Raw genomic sequence first — 19084 nt, forward strand, 5'->3', positions numbered from 1 at the left:
ACTAAATTAGGTAAATTATTTTCCGTCTAAATAATTTTCCGGATGATTCAAAACAATCAAATTTTTTAAAATAATCTTCTTGGTTCGAAAATTTTTCTCTTGAATATAGTTTATGTTTCTATCAGTGAATAGTAGTGACCCGTAAAAAAATTTTCCACCATAGATTGATAAGTCTACCTACGGCCCAATGTGGTCTTATATCTCCATATATGGCTTAATATGAAAATTGGCTCTATCAGAACATATCAAGCTTGATATGGCCCTATAATTTTACAACTAAAGATTGACTTGAAAATTTCCAATGGAAGAAGGCGTATGATTTTTGAATCGTCTACATACAAAATAATTGAAATCGAGGTTTTAATTTTAATTTTTTCTTCAGAAAAAAACAATCCAGAAAAAACAATTTGTCTTTAATGACAAATTTAACTATTATATATGGCTCTTTACCGTATGATGGACGGTGGCGTTTATTACTCGATAGGTCTTATTAAGTGACTGAATAGTAATTACGGACAGTGTCTCGGATAGCTTAACTGGTAGAGCCTTTGGCGCGTAACCAAACGATCCGGGTTCGAGTCCCGGTCTGGGCTGTCCGAGTTACTTTTTCAGTTACCGAAAATTCCTACTGAGTAAAGGTCCCCCCCTCTTCCCCTTTATCCTTCATTTCCCTAATTCCCAAATTTGTCTTTAATGACAAATTTAACTATTATATATGGTCACCTAATAAGACCTATCGAGTAATAAACGCCACCGTCCATCTTACGGTAAAGAGATAAATAATTATATTATCTAAGTTCCAAAACAAAAATCATTTTTTTAACTCTGCTACAGAGCTTATCAGAACTTGGTTTTTAGTTTAATCAACTACTAAAGTAATTTTTGTTAAATAAAACATATTCGATCAGTTCATATTTGGCCAGATATAGAAATTGACCATATCAGAAAATGTTTTCATTTATTTTTTTACTCGAATTAACAACCATGCTATTCAAATATTAAATGAGTTGCACGAAATTATATTAACTGAAATGACATCATATTGCCGATAGATCTATTTTATTTGAACTCGTATTTTAATTTTTTGGAACATAAAATCGATATTTTCAATTAATTTCCACATGTATGTAAAAAAAAAAAGATGAAAAAAGAATCAGGTAGAATATTTGCTTATTAATTAACGTTATCTGTTGAGTCATAAGCTTCACTCGAAACGCTATTGATCGTATAAAATTTGGAAACTATTTACCCAACGTCAATAAATTGGCCGGATAGTACGAGCTCCCAAAAGGAGTACGAATATAGAGAATTTACTCTCATCCGACAGTTTAACGACAGTGTAGACATGCGGTAAATGTTGTCTACGTCTCTTGGCTATTTACCTAGTTCGTGTTTGCACCAATACATACAGACTTCAATATCAGTACAACTGAAACCGTTACCTAGAAAATGCACACAACTACGAAACGTGCGTGCGAGTTACCTCTCCAAGTGGTTGCACACGTGCTTTGCTCGTACAGTTGGCGAAGTGAATTATGCGGTTCGTCCCTACGTCTACCGCCACCTCGTAAATTTACATTGTCTTCGACTAAAGCGGTAGAGCTTAGGAAAGTACCAGGGGTGGAGATGAAAGGGGTTAAAGTCATCTTTCAGTGAATAGAGGAAAGCATTTACAACTCTGTTTGGGTATGAGGCGAATAAGTCACATCGAATCCTCTATGCCTGCAAATAATGTCAACGATTTGACCGCATGCCCTTTGAGAATCTCATGTTGTATAGTCGTTCAACTATCCATACGATCTAACTTTATAAAGTTAAAATATATTTTATATTACTTGGTGACTAGAATGATCGTTTTCTAAATTAAAATTTAGTTTTAATTGTAATAATTATCATCAATATTTATTGGTATACAAATTTACAAACTTAGACAATAAACGATTCACGTGTATTATATTGACATTTTCCATCATACTATGGAAACGCTATGTATCAATAAGGGAGCCACAATTCATCTACTAAAAAAATGTATGACTCTAATAACAATACCTTTTAGTTACCATATCTGTCCAAAAATGGAAACACAAAATATTGCTATGTAGTGCAGTTGATTTATGATTTCTTATATGCTCATAAATTACTATTAAACCTTCACCGGATCTAAAACATATTTATTGCTTAATATTTTACTTACTGTGAACAAAAAACGACCATTTAGCAGCCGAAATAGAAGAAGCTTATTTAGTGTTACAATAAACTTGCAAAATCGTAAAACGAACGTAATAATAAAATTTTTTTCAAATTAATAGTTCGACAGGTAATTTTTGGTCTGAAAAAATATGAAGATATGAAAATTAAAACTCATTTAATAAATTTTCAGGTACAATTTACGAAAGTTTGAAAGTTTCAGTTAATTATTTTAAGAAGAAACTGAAAAAAGGAATTTTTTTCATTTATTTTTAAAAATATCGAGTCGTATTACTATACATTTACTTGGAGAATCTAATCGGCATGATGGTCGAGCGGACTAAGTCATTAGCCCGTTAGTTCGGTCGCACATCATGCCTGCATCAGTAAACCTGCAGAAAAAATACAAATTATACAGCCATTTTCTAACATTGAAAAACAGAAAGAAGATAAAATTAAAACCGGCAATGAATCACAAGAGCAATGCGAAAATAATGATAATGCAGATAAACAAAGAGCAAAACCTTCTCAAGAAGCTTTGAAAAATAAGATTACTCTACTCGAAAAAAATCTGAACGCTTTGTATTCTGCCAGAGATACTATGCCAAATTGCGCTGAAGTTGATAAACAGATCATTAAGTTGCGCAAGGAACTAAAAACAGCAAAAAATACTTTAAACAGGAAGATTCAAAACGCAGTTGCCCAGAAGAAACACAGGGATGGTATGAAAAGAAAGTTAGAAGATATTTGTCAGGAAAATCCTGAAATAAAAAGAAGACTATCTCTGAGGGATTCAGTAGGACATCCTAAACTTGAAAGCGATCAACCATTACTTTTGAAAACAATTGCGGATATAGCTTTATTTGGGAGTGCATGTGATGACAGGAGACGAACGGAATCTATTCGCAGCGTAAAAATTCTTGACGAACTCACACAAGAACTGCGTAAACTAGGATTTGACATTAGTCGCAATGCGACATATCTTCGTTTGATTCCCAGAAAATCGAATTCTACAGAGGGACGAAGACATGTATCGACAGTCCCTGTTAGGTTCATTCGGGCTCAAACTGATCACCACAAGAGCCACTTAGATAGCAAGTTCGCTGAAACATCAATCCATTATTTAGAGAACATAGCATCCATACTTGGACCAGATCAAGTATTTTTCTTATCTCAAGATGACAAAGCTCGAGTCCCTATTGGCGTAACTGCGGCAAATAAGCAAGCACCTCTTTTAATGCATATGGAATATAGAATCAAATTACCTGACCACGATTGGGTAATCGCTGAGCGTCATAAATTAATACCATCTGTTTATGCTAGTATCAAAGTTACTTCCAATATGCTAGGACAACCGCAAGCCGTCGGATATTCTGGGCCAACATTCATCGCTATTCGAAGTGGAAAGCATAGTTCATCTACTGCTAATACTCATGCTCAGGATTTCGAGACGCTTCTCGAACTTGAAGAGTTTCGACCATTAGCAAAAACTGACCATGGACTAGTAAAACCAGTAGTAATTATGACGGTTGATGGAGGGCCAGATGAAAATCCGCGTTATCAAAAAGTCATAGGGTTTGCTATACAACATTTTAAACGACATGATCTCGATGCATTGTTTATAGCTACCAATGCTCCTGGAGGGAGTGCGTATAACAGAGTGGAGCGAAGAATGGCTCCTCTGAGTCGGGAACTGGCTGGTTTAATACTGCCTCATGACCATTTTGGGTCTCATTTGGATGAACGTGGCGTTACAATTGATGAACAATTAGAAAGATATAATTTCGAATTTGCAGGAAATGTATTAGCTGAAGTATGGAGTTCAATTGAAATTGATGGCTATAATGTTACTGCAAAATATGTTGAGGCTGATGAACAAGATGTTCCTGAATTTCCAGACATTAAATGGTACTCAGAACATGTGCGTGAAAGCCAATACTTGCTTCAAATTGTAAAATGTAAAAATACAGAATGCTGTCGTCCAAGAAGTGGCCTATTCAGATTACTAGACAACAGGTTTCTTCCACCACCTGCAAAAGTAAAACAAACAGTTGATGACTTGGTTTTGGATGAAGGAGGACAATTTCTTGATCTTCCAGTCAATTTAGCTCTACGCTTGAGTACTACCCTCAAAGATTTTTGCAAATGCCCTACGATTATTTTTGTCCGACGGTAAAATTGAGGCTCTCAAGCCGAACATGCAAAACGTGTGGTCTTTATCATGCTTCCGTCAAATCATTAAATCGTCACATCGAGAAGATCCATAAAAAAGTAAACACGCCCACAGAGGGAAAAGTTAGACCTGTAAGAGTCGCTGCTCGTCGTGCTAATGAACTGATGTGCATTATTCAAAATTTAGAGCACCAAGATGTTGAATGGCTCGATGAGAGTGACGTAGACATTCCAAAATCGGATGAAAATGAGCAGACTCACAACACTGAGCAGCAATCCAATGTCATCGATAACTTAGAATCATGGATTCAGGTTTCATGGACTGAAGACTGTTAATGTGTTCCGAAAATATTCTTTATGTTAGTTATGTTCTTTATTTCTGATTATATTTTTTGTCATTTACTCTATGTGTATCAGTTAAACCTAATATTTCCATGAATTTTCCTATTTTAAAAATAACAATGTAAAAAAACATTTATTACTAAAAATGTTTACGTAAGCATAGGGGGAGGGAGTAAGTGCTTTGCTTATTTTTTATGACAAGGGGGGCGGGGGGGTAAAAAATGGTAAGAAATCTGCTTACGTAATACTTGAACGGCCCCTTATGAGAGGGTTATATATATTCATACACACACATGCATACAGGTATAGTGACATCCTCGTAAGAATGGTCAGAATAGCTTCCTAGGACTTCAAAACTTGAAAACCTGATGAGAACTCGATTTACGAAAACCGGGGTGAAACCAATAACTTCTCGATTTTTAGAATATCATTGATTTTCATAACGGGAAATTAAAAATCTTGAACCAAAAACACCATTTTGAAGAAAATGTATTTCTTGTATCAAGTTCAATTTTACCTGTATATGTATAAAAGAAGTTTTATATTATTAAACGGCTGTGTAAATTGTTACAAAAAATCGTAAAATAACTATCTGAATAAATATCATTTAAATTACTGATATTGTTGATGTATATCGAAGTATATTTATCAAAACAATCGATCGATTAACTCAATCAGCATAGCAAATATAATTAATTCTATATTGATATGTTCTATGTACTCCCATGCAAATTACTACAAATTGAACTAAAGTTTATATGTATATAATGCATTTCAACGTTTATTACACCATTGGAATACCGATTATTCGGCTATGTTTGAGTGGTAAAGCTACACTTCAATAGACGTTAATATGACCCTTATCTCTCACAAAGATGACTAAACTATAATCGTCTTCTAATCATAACTATTAAACCACTATTATACCAAGCACAAAAGTGATAATTAACTAAACAAACGAAAACAGAATCTTTTTTTTTTAATATTTCTCCCTCCGTGAGTGGAACTAGTGATTACTTTTATTCTGTATCGAAAGTAACGCACACGACCCACTACAAAACTTCATTTGCCCTTCTAAAAATCTAAGTTTCGTGATAATTAACGGTAAAATAATTATGACAGAATTCAAGACAATTTCCCTGGAAGAATGAAAACTAGATTTTTTTAAAACAATTCACTTGGGTCAAGATTATTCTACCTTAATTGAGGTAGTTTCTTTTACTGTAATTTGTTCGGCGAAACAAGATTTTTCAAGGGTGTTCAAACAAAGTACATGACACGCCTTATCAATATCAATGACGTCTAACATCCCCTATTTGAACGCAACACATATCATACGGTTAGCTATTTTACTACTTTTTATTTACTGTCGACTTATTTTTTTAGTAAATAACTAGATAAAATTATAAGCTCTGAAAATTCCGTCTGTAGTTTAATGTTTGATGAGAATTTTTTCTTTATTTTATAAAACACATATGTAAAAGGTTTTAGAACGTATAGGGTTAACAAACGAAAAAATATAGCATGTAAATGTTTTTAAGTATATTTACAGAACATGAAGTATCATAGAAAGAAATGTTCCAGCAACAAACGAAATTGAAATCAAATGAGTATAAAATAGAATTAAATTTTACGTTTCTAAAGATTACTTCTCATTTCTATTTACTCTTAGAGGCCAACTCTGTGGAAAATTCCTCCTCTTTATAAAAGCAACCTCCATTACTCGTTACGCATGAAGAGAAACTATTTCTTTGATGATGTTTAGTTAAAAATAAAAAGGATTGAGGAAAACAAAGCAGTGAATCATGCAAACTAATGGTTTAATATTTTTATTTTTCTTATTTATCGATGATAAACTTAATGTTGGAGATTAAGCAACACAATAATATTCGCGCACACACACACACACGCACACACACACACACGCGCGCGACGACACATCGATCTACTGCGCATGCAGTCATGCCGAATTCTTGCATGCTAGAGTCATTATCGTATAGCACGTTGTCGAAATAAGTCATAAGCTCTTACCAATAGTTGTAATTAGTCATCGAATAAATTTACACGTCGTTTATAGCAAATATTCTCTTCTTATAATTTATATCAACTCAATCCCTGCCTAATTCCTACACTTAAATTTATAATAAATTTATTTTCTCGAAGCTTCTCATTTTTTCTCGTTATTAAAAAATTACGATATTTGAATCAAGAGACGTGTCAGTTGGCAAGAACTTTGAAATTTTAGATGCAGATATAGGATAGCAAAGGCGGAAGGATTCTATACCTATTGATTTTCTCTAGTTTCGTCTTACCGACTACAGCATTCTCAATGATCTTCACTATGCTCCTATGAACTCCTAAATTACTCGATTCATCTATCCGTCCCTTGAGTCGAATTGCGGACTTCCTCAAATCAAATTAACGAGCAGTTTCCCTCTCTTTTGATCAAACAAGAAAGTTAGATACTTGAGGAAGAGGAACTTGATTTAGTTCTCATCGATCATATGTACTTGAAAAAAAAAAAAAAAATGAATTTATCTTCGACTTTTAATCCACTTTATAAATTTGAAAATTCTTAACTTTAATTGATATAGCTATTCAACGATCTTATTTATGATATTCAATTAATTTAATCAAAGTTTACCTATTAGGTAGATTTCATAGAAATCAATCTTTTGCATTGGTCCTCATGTTGGAATTTACTCGGAATTTTGTCGAAATATCTCTTAACTAGGCGAGTAAAGTTAAAAAATAACGTTAGTTAAAAAATTTATATATGTATGTATATATATATTTATATATAAATTTGTAGTGTATTATACTATTAAAATATATTTTTTGAATAAATTTTTTCTTTATTTCAAAAAGTTTTAAAAGACTTTACCGTCAATATTTAAAATTGTTCGCCATTTTCATAATTGATTGTGACTTATTAGGGAAAGGTAACCTAAAGCGGGTACGTCGCCCAAAGCGGGTAGGTGCTGTTTTATTGTGACATTGAGTGCAAATGTCAAAGTATGCATTTGTAGTGATCATGGGAACACTCCTGCCCAGAAAAAAAGGTTCTCTCGAACCAAGAAAATATTTTTCTTGCTAATTATTTTCTTGAGCGAAAAAAATTATTTTTTTTGACACAAGAAATTTCATTTATTCCAACAAAATTAATTCTCTTACTTTAAGAAATATGTATCTTAATTTAAAAAAATTTATTTAAGTCAAGAAAGTCATCTTGTTTTGAGAAAATTTAGCCTCTTGCTCCAAAAAATTTAGTTCTCGATAGAAGTAAATTTTCTTGTCCTGAGAAAATTTCTCTCTTGCTCCAAAAAATTAAATATCTCGATAAAAGTAAATTTTCATTAATATTTTTATTGATTAACATGTCAAATAAAAAGATCAAATAATATTGAATCATTTTTTTGCATTCAATATGTAAAATTGCACGCTAAAATAATATAAAATGGGTATCAGATATTCAAGAGAAAAATTTTTCCAAGGTGAGAAATTTTTTTTCTCAGCTGAAGTAGTTAACGCTGCTTCCCTAAAGTATCTAAAAATCTTGATCAAATTTAAAAATTTATTGTATCAAGTATTTATGACAATTTGAATTAAGAAAAAATTACTTCCATCAAGAATAGAATTTCAAAAAAATTTTTACTTCGGCCAACACAACTTCGATCTTCCTTCAGGCACCCAAAAATTTTTTTGAACCAAGAATTGTATTCTCCAATCAAGAAATTTTTCTTTCTGTGTGAGTATTTGAAAGTTCTGATTGGGTGTTCGAGTTTTGACAGAAAGTAACACAATAGAAAATAAAGAAATTACTAAATTTGTTAAAATTACGAATGGGATGTGTCATTAGATTATTCGAACACTGTTACACTTATGATAATATTGATGAAATCATATTATTTTGGTGCCATTTAACTCTAAAGGACGATACAAGTTCGGACGGTTCCCTTTGTATTTTTGATTTTACAATTGTTTAGCAAAAAAACGTGTATTGGGACAAAGCGGGTATAGGGCAAAGTGGGTACCTACTTGCGCTGCTCTGATCCAATTCTATATTTATTTTGTCATACAATATTATCAAGTAATACGTAAATAGAAGAAAAAAGCGGAAAGAAATTCTTGATTGAAAAATTATTATCAATTTCAATAGAAAAATGGTTATTTTGCTTAAAATTAATGAAATAAAAATAAGATTATTTGACTGATTGCAATGCCTAAAAATATTTTTTTTATGTTAGCTATATACACAATTTTATTATCAAAATTAGTTTTATCATTAGATTCATCTATTTGTAGTGCTTATCCGCTTTGGGCTAAGGGGTAGGGCGAAGCGAGTTTTTAAACAGTTTTTATTTTTTATTCATAAAAAATTCTTAGGCCCAAACTAAGACAATATTTCTATCTAATATTGAAGTTCGATCACTACTATATCAGATAGAATAATATTCGTTAGTAAGTCGAAGAAAAACTAAAACGTCTAGGCCTTCTTCGTTAGCTTACCCGCTTTAGGCCACCCTCCTCTATATGTTACTTTTAAGCATCATCTGTTGATACATAACAGGGTATTCGTGGATGTATTACTAAAATTATTTTATAATTCAATATAAAATAACATTATAAAGTAGTAAATTTTTTTTTATTTATTTCTTTATTTTTAATGAAAAACTAAATTTTATTTTATAACTTATTTGTTTATGAGATGTGATCTTACAGTGTCCTATTTTTTATATTTAATTGTTTTTTTTGTGACTATCTAGCAGATTTAACAGAGATATTCATCACAAACGAGACGTATAATTCAGTCAGTAGATTCACTACGCCATAAGTTCTCACGGGCGTTTATTCAGCGAGCTACTTTTTATTCACAATACAAAAAACACTCATCGTAATGATGATTCATTTTATCCAAGTTCTTTTTTGTTGTTTTTATTATACTCATTTCTAATAATTATCTAAAAATCAAGTCCATTAATTAAATTCTGAAACAATAGTGGAATACATAAATCAAGTAATTTATCAATTGTGTTGAACACCATTCATCAATAACTATTTAATTTAACTCCTATCCAAAATTGAAGGTTCGATTATTATAATAACCCGAAACTAATTATTAACTTGATACCGTTTAAGGGATGAATTTTATTGTGAATTTGATATTTAAATAGCTAATTAAAAGTTTCGCCTTTCACTAATAATATAATTAATTAAAAGCTGCAAATTACAAACCGTAATTAATTATAAGGATGCTTGTATAGAGTAATAAAATAGCGACAGTAATCGTTCTTCTGTGTCATGAAACATATTTCTTAAATCTGTACTTTATGCTGTGTGAAGCTAACGAACGCATTTGTTGTCGTAGATACCTTTAAATAGAAACTTATTTAAGCATTTTACCATGCATGACTTGTTTAATTTGTACTTTCACTTTAATATATAATAATTATGACCACTTTATCAATTTATTTAAAATCATTCACAAAAAAAATCTGGAAAACGGTAGACCCTAAAGGCCATCTCTGCAACTTCCCGCTAATTCCATATCTAAACGCTTAAAGTTTTTGTGCTCTTCGAGATCAATAATCTGATGAAAGTTTAACCCTTAATTTATAATGATGTTAACTGCCCATTTAATCTTCAATCACATGTAATTTATGACATAGATTGAATAATGTTTTTATTAATTTAAAAGCTCTTGGTGATTATAAATAATTCAAACTGAAAAAAAAAAAAAAAAAAAAAAAAAAACATCAAATGTTCAATTAAAGAAGTTTTCTAAAATGGAACATTTATAAATATTTTATAAACTAATTTGTGAATCTTTTATAAATAAATAATAACAAGATGCATACAAAGAGTGATTAAAATTAAATGAATTCAAATATGATGCGTCAATTGGTTTACGATATCTGGGATACTAATTGTAATAGTAAATAAAAGCTAGATGTTTCCCCTGAGACTTTTAAAAATGAGATCGCCAAAATAATTAAAGCTAGAAATTAATCTATTATTGGCCTTTTTTCATAATTAAAATGCTATAATTGCTCGTTAATAATTATTTAGAGTTTATTTCAACGTTTATATTTTCGTAGAAGAAATACCTTTCAACTATTAAATTAATTAGTACTATATTAACGGTGTACTATTTTTAAGTATTGAATTATATTCCCAACAGCTAAAAAATCAACCAAAGTAATCGATTTTATCAGCTCATTCATTCGTAGGTCTTTACATCTCAAATTCAGTTCTTATCCAATAATGATTAATTGAAGTCTGAAATAAAAAACACCATAAATTCGATTTTATTTCGAGTTTGTCGAGCATTTACATTATGAAAAAAAAAAAAAAAAAAAAACATTTAAAACACCAAATAACTACCAACATTGAAAACAATAGACTAATAATAATTAATAAATAATCGAGTTCATAAATTGAATATCGATAAATAAATTAACTTGATCAAAGGAAAAATGTTTAATCAGAAAAATCATTGTTAAAAAATTTATTGTTTTTCATCAAGTTGGAAAGTTTTTTAGCCAAGAAATTTTTTTTGTATCATTAATTTTCAAGTTCCCACTATAAAAATTAGGAAGTTCTTGCAACTTTGAAACGCTTGAACTATCGAAACAGGGTTTGCGGCATTTGAAAAAATTTAATTGCCACGATAAAATCGGTCAAGCCGTTTATAATTTATAAGAGGGTTGCATATATATACACACATATACATACAGATATAGTGACATCACCGGGAAAATGATCGGGATCGCTTTCTAGGGCCTCAAAACAGGGAAATTTGATGAAAACTCGATTTTCAAAAATCGGGGTGAAATGAAAACTTCCCAATTTTTTTTAAATTTTCAATTTTCTTAACGGGAAGTTAAGAACATTTTTTTCTCGAATTATCTTTTTTAGAGTGGCACGTACAAAAGTAGTTTTTATTTTATGAGGTCATGAAATGGATAAAACCTTTTTGTCTTTCACAGAAATAAGACAGTGCAATTCTGAACATTTAAAATAATAATGAACTTTAAGACATTGAATAATTGATAAAGTATTAAACTTTTAGAATTTTTAGCAATTCAGAATAATAGAATTCTTTTCGACTGTTTATTTATAATTAAAAAAAATTTAGCACAATTAATTTTATTGGGTAATTCTATCATTCTATTTATAGGTATGTCTCTGATTTTTATTTTTTATCGACATATAAAATTATCTCTCAAATAAAAAGATTGTAAATAATTTAAGAGTTGCCAAGCAATTTTATAAATAAAGAATAATAAATAATCTGGATCAAATATAAACTAACAAAGTCTCTATTTTTAGATCTCTATTCGAGATTTTGTTTTTTTTGTCGAATTTTTGAATATTTTCACTTATAACTTTTTTATTTAGAGTTCTACAACAAAAAGTTACTGGACTAAAGTTGTAGAGAATTTAATTTGCAACAAAAAATCTTAATAAATTTTTTTTGTCAAATAAATAGTTTAAAAGAAATATCGTAAAAACCATTTCAACCCCTATTTTCAAGATGGCGGCCGTGGGACAAGGGTGGCGACCCCACAAACTTGGTTTTAGCTTTACACTGACCCCCCCCCCCCTACACATCAAAAAAATAAAATTGCGTCCTCTAAAAAATGCAACCCCAAATGTAACTTTTCAATGGACTATTTATCAAGTTTCGCTATCCAAAAAGTAAATAAATTTATTATTTACACTGTCAGCATTAGGCGTAAACACTAAAATGTGTATTACAATCGGTTAACAATGTATATATTTGTTCGAGTTATAAAATAGTTATAAATTTTTTGTTATATTATGGCAGGATTAATGATACATCGCCATTTAGACAAGTTTTTTTCTTATGAAGAACCCTCTTTTAAAGGGGGATAGTCACTGTGAAATTTCCAGAAAAAAAAAATTTCTTTTTTAATTAAATCAAAGTTTACACATTCAAAAATATGTATCTAGAGTTTTATATGAAAATTCCAAATATTTTTCGAGTTATAGTCATTTTTGCGACAGCGCGTCAAATGACCGTTGCACACGCGGCGCTCCGACAAAAACGCGTTTTTCTCGAAATTACTTTTTTCGAACTGATCTCATCTGTAATTTGAATAAATATAAACCGATTTGTAACTTTTTTTTATTTTCTGTATTCGTCTATTCAGTAGCTATAGTTGCACGTAGGAGATTTTGAAAATTTGGATTTTTAAGATTTTTTAGAACTGTTTGAATCTAAATAAATGAGAAAAAAAAACGAAAAAATTTTCAATATGTCGCCTTTTTTTTTTAAATACAAATTTTTTCAATCCCCTACGTAGAATAGAACGATAACTACATGCATGCAAATTACAACGCAGCTTAGTTTTTATGTTTTAGATGATCCGTTTTTGAGTCAGAGATGAGACCGTGGTGGGGGAAATTTTTTGCTGCTCCACAAAAATCCTATAACTTTGTAACAACATGGTATTTTTTAATAAAAATTTAGAAGAATGCTCTTTAATGTATATTTTATAGAACAAAAAAACTCCGATTCTTAAATTCCTTTATTATCCCAGTCAAAAAAATTCCCGAAAATCACCTATCTTTTCGATCCTCACAGTGGCTATCCCCTTTAAAATCAAGAAACGTAAAATTCAAAATTTTTTTGGTACTTACTGAGAACTATCATATTGAAATTTATTACAATAGCAAGTAATGATCATTTCTGTTAAAATTTAATGGAACTTTAGATTTTTTAATTTTTCTTTTTCATTTTTTACAAACAAAAAGAAATCTATAATCTAGTGAAAAATGCAGCACAAAAATACTGGAACGACAGTAAGAATCTAAATTTTATAAGTACTATTTGGCGGAAATTGATACTTTAAAAAGAAAACTTGTTGTCTAATAGCGAACAAGTCATACATTACCATTTGATTTAATCGAATTTTTTATAGACTATTAAACTGTAACCATATTCGAAACATATATTATCAATAACACTAAAATCATACTTTCAATTAATTAACTAAGAATAAATTTCTGTAGTTAGAATTACAAAAATTTTGAAGGTCTAAGTTTCTTTGCAAAAATTAACATTATAATATATTATGAAAATATTATTAAAATCATAATCTATACCATGATTATTAGTACCTAATTTTATCTTTATTAATTATCGGCATCAGTATTTATTATCAAGTATGTATATTACTTATTTTACAGGATAAAATTTTATGTTATTAAAAATCATTTAAGGCTTCAGCGATAGTCATGTTCTAAAAATCTTAGGTGATTATATTTTGAGAGTATCAGGTATTTTCAATATTATACCTTCTATAAAATCACCATTAAGATTCATAACAATCATGAGCAAAACCGGTGATGTTAGCCGAGTGGTCTAAGGCGCAAGACCTATAGAACACTCGGGCTGGCTCACCGGCCAGGCGTGGATTCGAATCCCAAGCTGGCCTTAGAAACCATTTTGGTTGATATTCGACCCTTGCCGTGTAGATTTAAGATGTTCACAACCCAAAAGTCCCCAACATACCACTCCCAACAGTAAAAGTCGGCGAAGGATCTGTTTTGTCGAAAGCTCGTCAAAGCGCCGAGATTTCGTGCTTCAGGTTTTCAAAATTTGATTTGATTAATATTTTGGATGGATAGGAATTTTAAATAAATTACACTCGATGTTTGGGACAACAGGAAGAAGTTTATTGTCCCAGAGGAGGAAAAATCTGGTGAAGCCAGATAAAAAAACCTCCTCGATGATAAGTACAAGAAAAATCGTGTATGAATGTGTAATTGTTATTTAGTCAGGGCGGGACCGTAATTATTTTTGTTTAGTCAGGGCAGGACCGTAACTATAATAATATTGAACTATTCCCGTTGGATAGTCAATGTGTAGTCAGGGCGGGACCGTAACTATAATAATATTGAACTATTCCCGTTGGATAGTTCAATGTGTATTGCCAATTATAGGCGAATATTAACGACTCGTTGAGAGTCGTGTTAAATTGTGTGTGTGCGAGAACCGATCAAAGCCAAGGCGGCGTGATCAACCACGGGCCGTCAATACCCAAAAAATTTGAGAGAGAGAGAGCTCGGATGTATGGCGTCTGCCCGAATTGTCGCGCAAATTTCTACAAAATTGCACTGATCAGCGAATAACTGGATTCAGCTGAGTTTGTGAAGATGAATTGAATGATATTGAGTAAAGTGAAGTAAAAACGATATGACCTTTGAAAATTTATGAATTGTATTGTATGCTATGTAATGTGCAAGAGCGATTGCGTAAATTACTACTGATTCAAGGGCCTCAGAGCAACTAGTGGTCCTGGCCACCGCACGATCCAATTCGGTTTTTCCTATACGGCCCCGATCTGCGCGATACCGTTCTGCGCCTACGACGCAATTTGACGACTACGATGACTCTCGAATTTAAACAAATTCCGGTAAGAAAATTGTTCGAGAATTTTCCAGTCGAAGCTAGAGCTAATATATAGATATAGTCATCTGATTTTGTACGCCCACGCTCTCTCTCAACAGATATAGATGTAATTGTGTGTAGCACAATACATGCATGATTTTTCTCTACGCACACTCTCGTATATACTCCATCGTATATGTACGAGTCGACTCGACAGGACCACAGCAGTTAAAACCGACCTTAAATAAAAACAAAAAAAAATCATAAGCAACAATTTATAAATTTATCTTCAGATTTTACAAATATCAAAATATAATACCTATAGATATTTAACAAATGAATTATACGATTGTCGTGACATCAGCAGTCGCTTAACCGACTTTTAAGTTCAATGTTGCAGAACGTGTTGTATGTGATTAGGTTAATCACGCTAAAAGTTTTCTATAATTACACAAATTTAAAGCGTAACTACATAAACAAATTAGAAGTCTGGTTAAAGGGTCTAATGAATTATAAATATAAAAGGTGTGGGAGTACTTTTCCACTCTCAAAATTTGTCCGTCAACCACCGTACTCTTTGGGCCATAAAATCTCTTCCCCGGCATTCAAGGGGCTCATGACGTCACGGGACCCCAAGAACAACGCTGTGTTAGAAAACCTAACACCCTCGAGAGTCAAGGGGCACGAGGCAGATTTTCCTCAGCCTCTGAGATACGCACATCAACGGTTTAAGACCCTTGTCCTATTTTTCTTATACTTAACTTATCGCATTATTGTAATCGCGGAGTACCATCTTGACACTTATATTTATAAAAGACTTTAATTATTGTATTACTTTACGGATAACTATATTCTACGGGATTGATTAATTATTATGAAACTTAATTAACTTCATTCGAGTATTGTAAAGAGTATAGTTATAAATTGAATAAATTGTTAAACTAAAGAAATAGACTACTACAAAGGTGTGGTTTTTTAGTAGATTTCATAGAAATCTAACGATTGCATTGGTCCTCATGACGGAACTTTTAAAAAATTTTGCTATATTTCGACTATACTCGTCGAGCTGAGTCAGAAAATGCATATGGTTTAAAAGTTTATATATCGGATATAACGCGGCTTGTCACGACGATAGCGTCGGCAATTTAGAACAGATCTTCACCAAACTCAACATACTTATTCTACGGATAGATACCGAAGTCAAGTTCGAAGATGAGCTCAATCGGTCAAGTAATTTAGAAATGCCAGGATTTTAAAATTTTCAAAATCATAAAAATTCATATTTCTTCAATTTCTTACTCGCATAACTTTTGAATGAGATAACTTATTAATTCTCTGCGAATTGCATCTAAAAGCTCTTTAAATGAGCTTTAATTTGAGTATCGTATCAGATATGTAATCTGAAAATTAAGCCCTATTCCGCTATGCCAAATATGAAATTTGTTATTGCACTCGTTTTTATTCATAATGAAATCTATTTCCATTTTGGCTACCGAATGGCACTTTTTATAGTACGATTATGTTGCGCAAGGAATTAAGATAGTTTAATATTCAACAATTGAGTGACATTATCTCTATAATATTACGCTTGTTTTAATACTTTAGTAAATAATTAATTAGGAATTGACACGTTGAAACAATAATTTAACCATCAGGAGGAATTTTAATTCTGAATTAATTATCCAATCCCAGCATAAAATTGGAATGAAAAATATGTGAGGCCAATTTATTCGTAATGTGATTGGTCAAATATATCATAAGTATGAAAATATATACAATTCCATATTAAATTTAGTTCAATAATAATTGTTATTAATTTGCATATAATTTTAAAACCAAAATCAGTATGAGATTCTTATTATGTAGATTTTAATTTTGTTTACAATTACTTGTAGATTGTGGGCGATTTTGTCTATTGAAAATCAGACATAAAATAGAGTAGAATTAGTTGGTATAGAACAAAGAAGGAAATATTCTGTTTAATTGTCCCGACTGACGATAACGCTGTAGTAAAACTATGCTCCTAGCATACATAATTGAGTAAGTATCTAGATGTTGCGATCGAGCTTAAATCAAAATTAATCGCTTAATTATTATTCAACACGAAACGCGCAATTAGGATGTATACATATTTAAATTACCTTTTTCTTTATTTATTTATTTATTGAATTGATATTACTGTGAAAATTTTACATTTTACTCAAAAATTATGAATAGTAGCAGTAAAAAAATTTAATTAAGTACACATACATCATGAAGAAATATCAAAGCTTGTTGAAAACTCGTAATTTCGTTCACGAATTTTATATTCTATTATTTACCATTTATTAAATGAAAGAAAATATAATAATAATAATACTATAGGGCAGAAATAATTTTATATTAATACAGAAACGAATATCTGATAAATTGATAAAAACTTTTCATTCGTATAAATTGAAAGGGATCGGGAATTTAATTAAAGACTAAAATAAAATAAAAATTCACTGTGGAATTGAACGCTGTTAAACGACTAATGAAAGAGATAAAAATCAAATTCTAAGCTTAGCTGTATTTACTCTCTATTGACGATATTATTATTCCAGTAAATTCTTGCGATTACATTTTTTTACCATATTTTACGATTTTTTTGCGAACCAAATTTTTTTTTCTGATGGACTTTCACATTCTACCGTCTATCTTATGGCTTTGAATAAATTATTATATTTTTAGAAATAAAATGGAATAGATTTTCTGGTTATTAACTTCTAAATTAGTAACCCGTTAGCAACAAACTAGTTAATACTCAATACAAAGTTTTATTTAGTTTAAATTATTATATCTTTTTTGTTCGTGACTTTGCTGTTAATTTTCAATTATGATGAATAGTTCAGATAATATTTAGAAAACTTCAAAAGCGTAATTAAATTTTCATACGTCGATCAAAATACGTATAATAGTGTACTTGTTACATTTCATATTTATAACCCTTATAATATTGAAAAGTCGAATAAAAGTATGTTAGTTTAAATTCATCAAAATTATCACAGAAATGTCAGTTATTATAAAACAAGAGTTAACATTTATAAATTTTATATTTACCTATATAAAAATATACTTATTGAGAACGAGGATATAATTCATTGATCTTATAATTTTTCGCCTTTGCTACTTTTTTGTTTTCAATATGACAGAAAATATACATTTTGATATATTGACTTCGTTGAAAATTTGGTTGAATTGGTTTTTTGTACAAGTAATAATGTAATTTTAACTATTCGAGTAGCTATAAACTGGTTTTAACAGGTGTGAAATTTAATATAAATAAAATCAAAAAATTTGTATACGTACGACCAATCGAAATAGCCAACCAGATTAAAAATAGATTGCATGCAGAAACCATTCGATTAATTTGAAATAAAAAAAAATTTTTTTCATCTTCACTTCTCATTTCTGGTCACTTTTTTTGGAATGTTTATAAAATTATTGGTAAAAACATATTTCTTTAACAATCAAAAATTTGCTTGGATATTTTTCCTAAAAATCACATGAAAATTTTTATAAGTAAAAAAATGTTTACTAAACGAATCAAATTACAGAGCTGAAAATCAATTTAATAAATGTTTCTATCGTTAAAAGTACTTTTTTATTATAAATAATTCATAATTATAGATGTTTTAATTAATCTTAACATTTTTTAAAATAATCTATTTTATCTTTTCAAACATACACAGAAAATGAAATGTTCTTTAATCAAGTATATATTTTTGCAGAGCTTAATATTCTTGATTTGAGGAGAAAAATTCTTGATTTAAGAAAATTTTTCTTGATTTAAGGAAATTTTACTTGATTCAAGAATTTTTAGTCTTGATTCAAGACAATCACCCTCTTCAAAATTATATTCTTGGTTCAAGAATTTCTCTCATGAATCAAGTTAATTTTTTTTTCTGTGTAGAATAAATTTCTTTGTTGACATAAATTCAT

General features: G+C 30.3%; 2 protein-coding genes across 3 annotated transcripts in view; both read left to right on the top strand.

Moving 5' to 3' along the window:
* The window catches only part of Fur2 (furin-like protease 2), a 314333-nt gene that overhangs the window by 221144 nt on the left and 74105 nt on the right, over positions 1–19084 (top strand). The window lies entirely within an intron of this gene.
* Positions 656–4882, top strand: LOC141532498 (uncharacterized). Its single transcript, XM_074250862.1, is given in 2 exon segments — positions 656–4316; positions 4319–4882. Coding segments are annotated over 2 exon segments (1905 nt in total). The 5' UTR covers positions 656–2788; the 3' UTR covers positions 4696–4882.

The sequence above is a fragment of the Cotesia typhae genome, unplaced genomic scaffold (assembly GCF_013202065.1).
Source record: "Cotesia typhae breed Kobodo isofemale line unplaced genomic scaffold, CoteBio_Ctyphae contig_65, whole genome shotgun sequence".
Classification (NCBI taxonomy): Eukaryota; Metazoa; Arthropoda; class Insecta; order Hymenoptera; family Braconidae; genus Cotesia; species Cotesia typhae.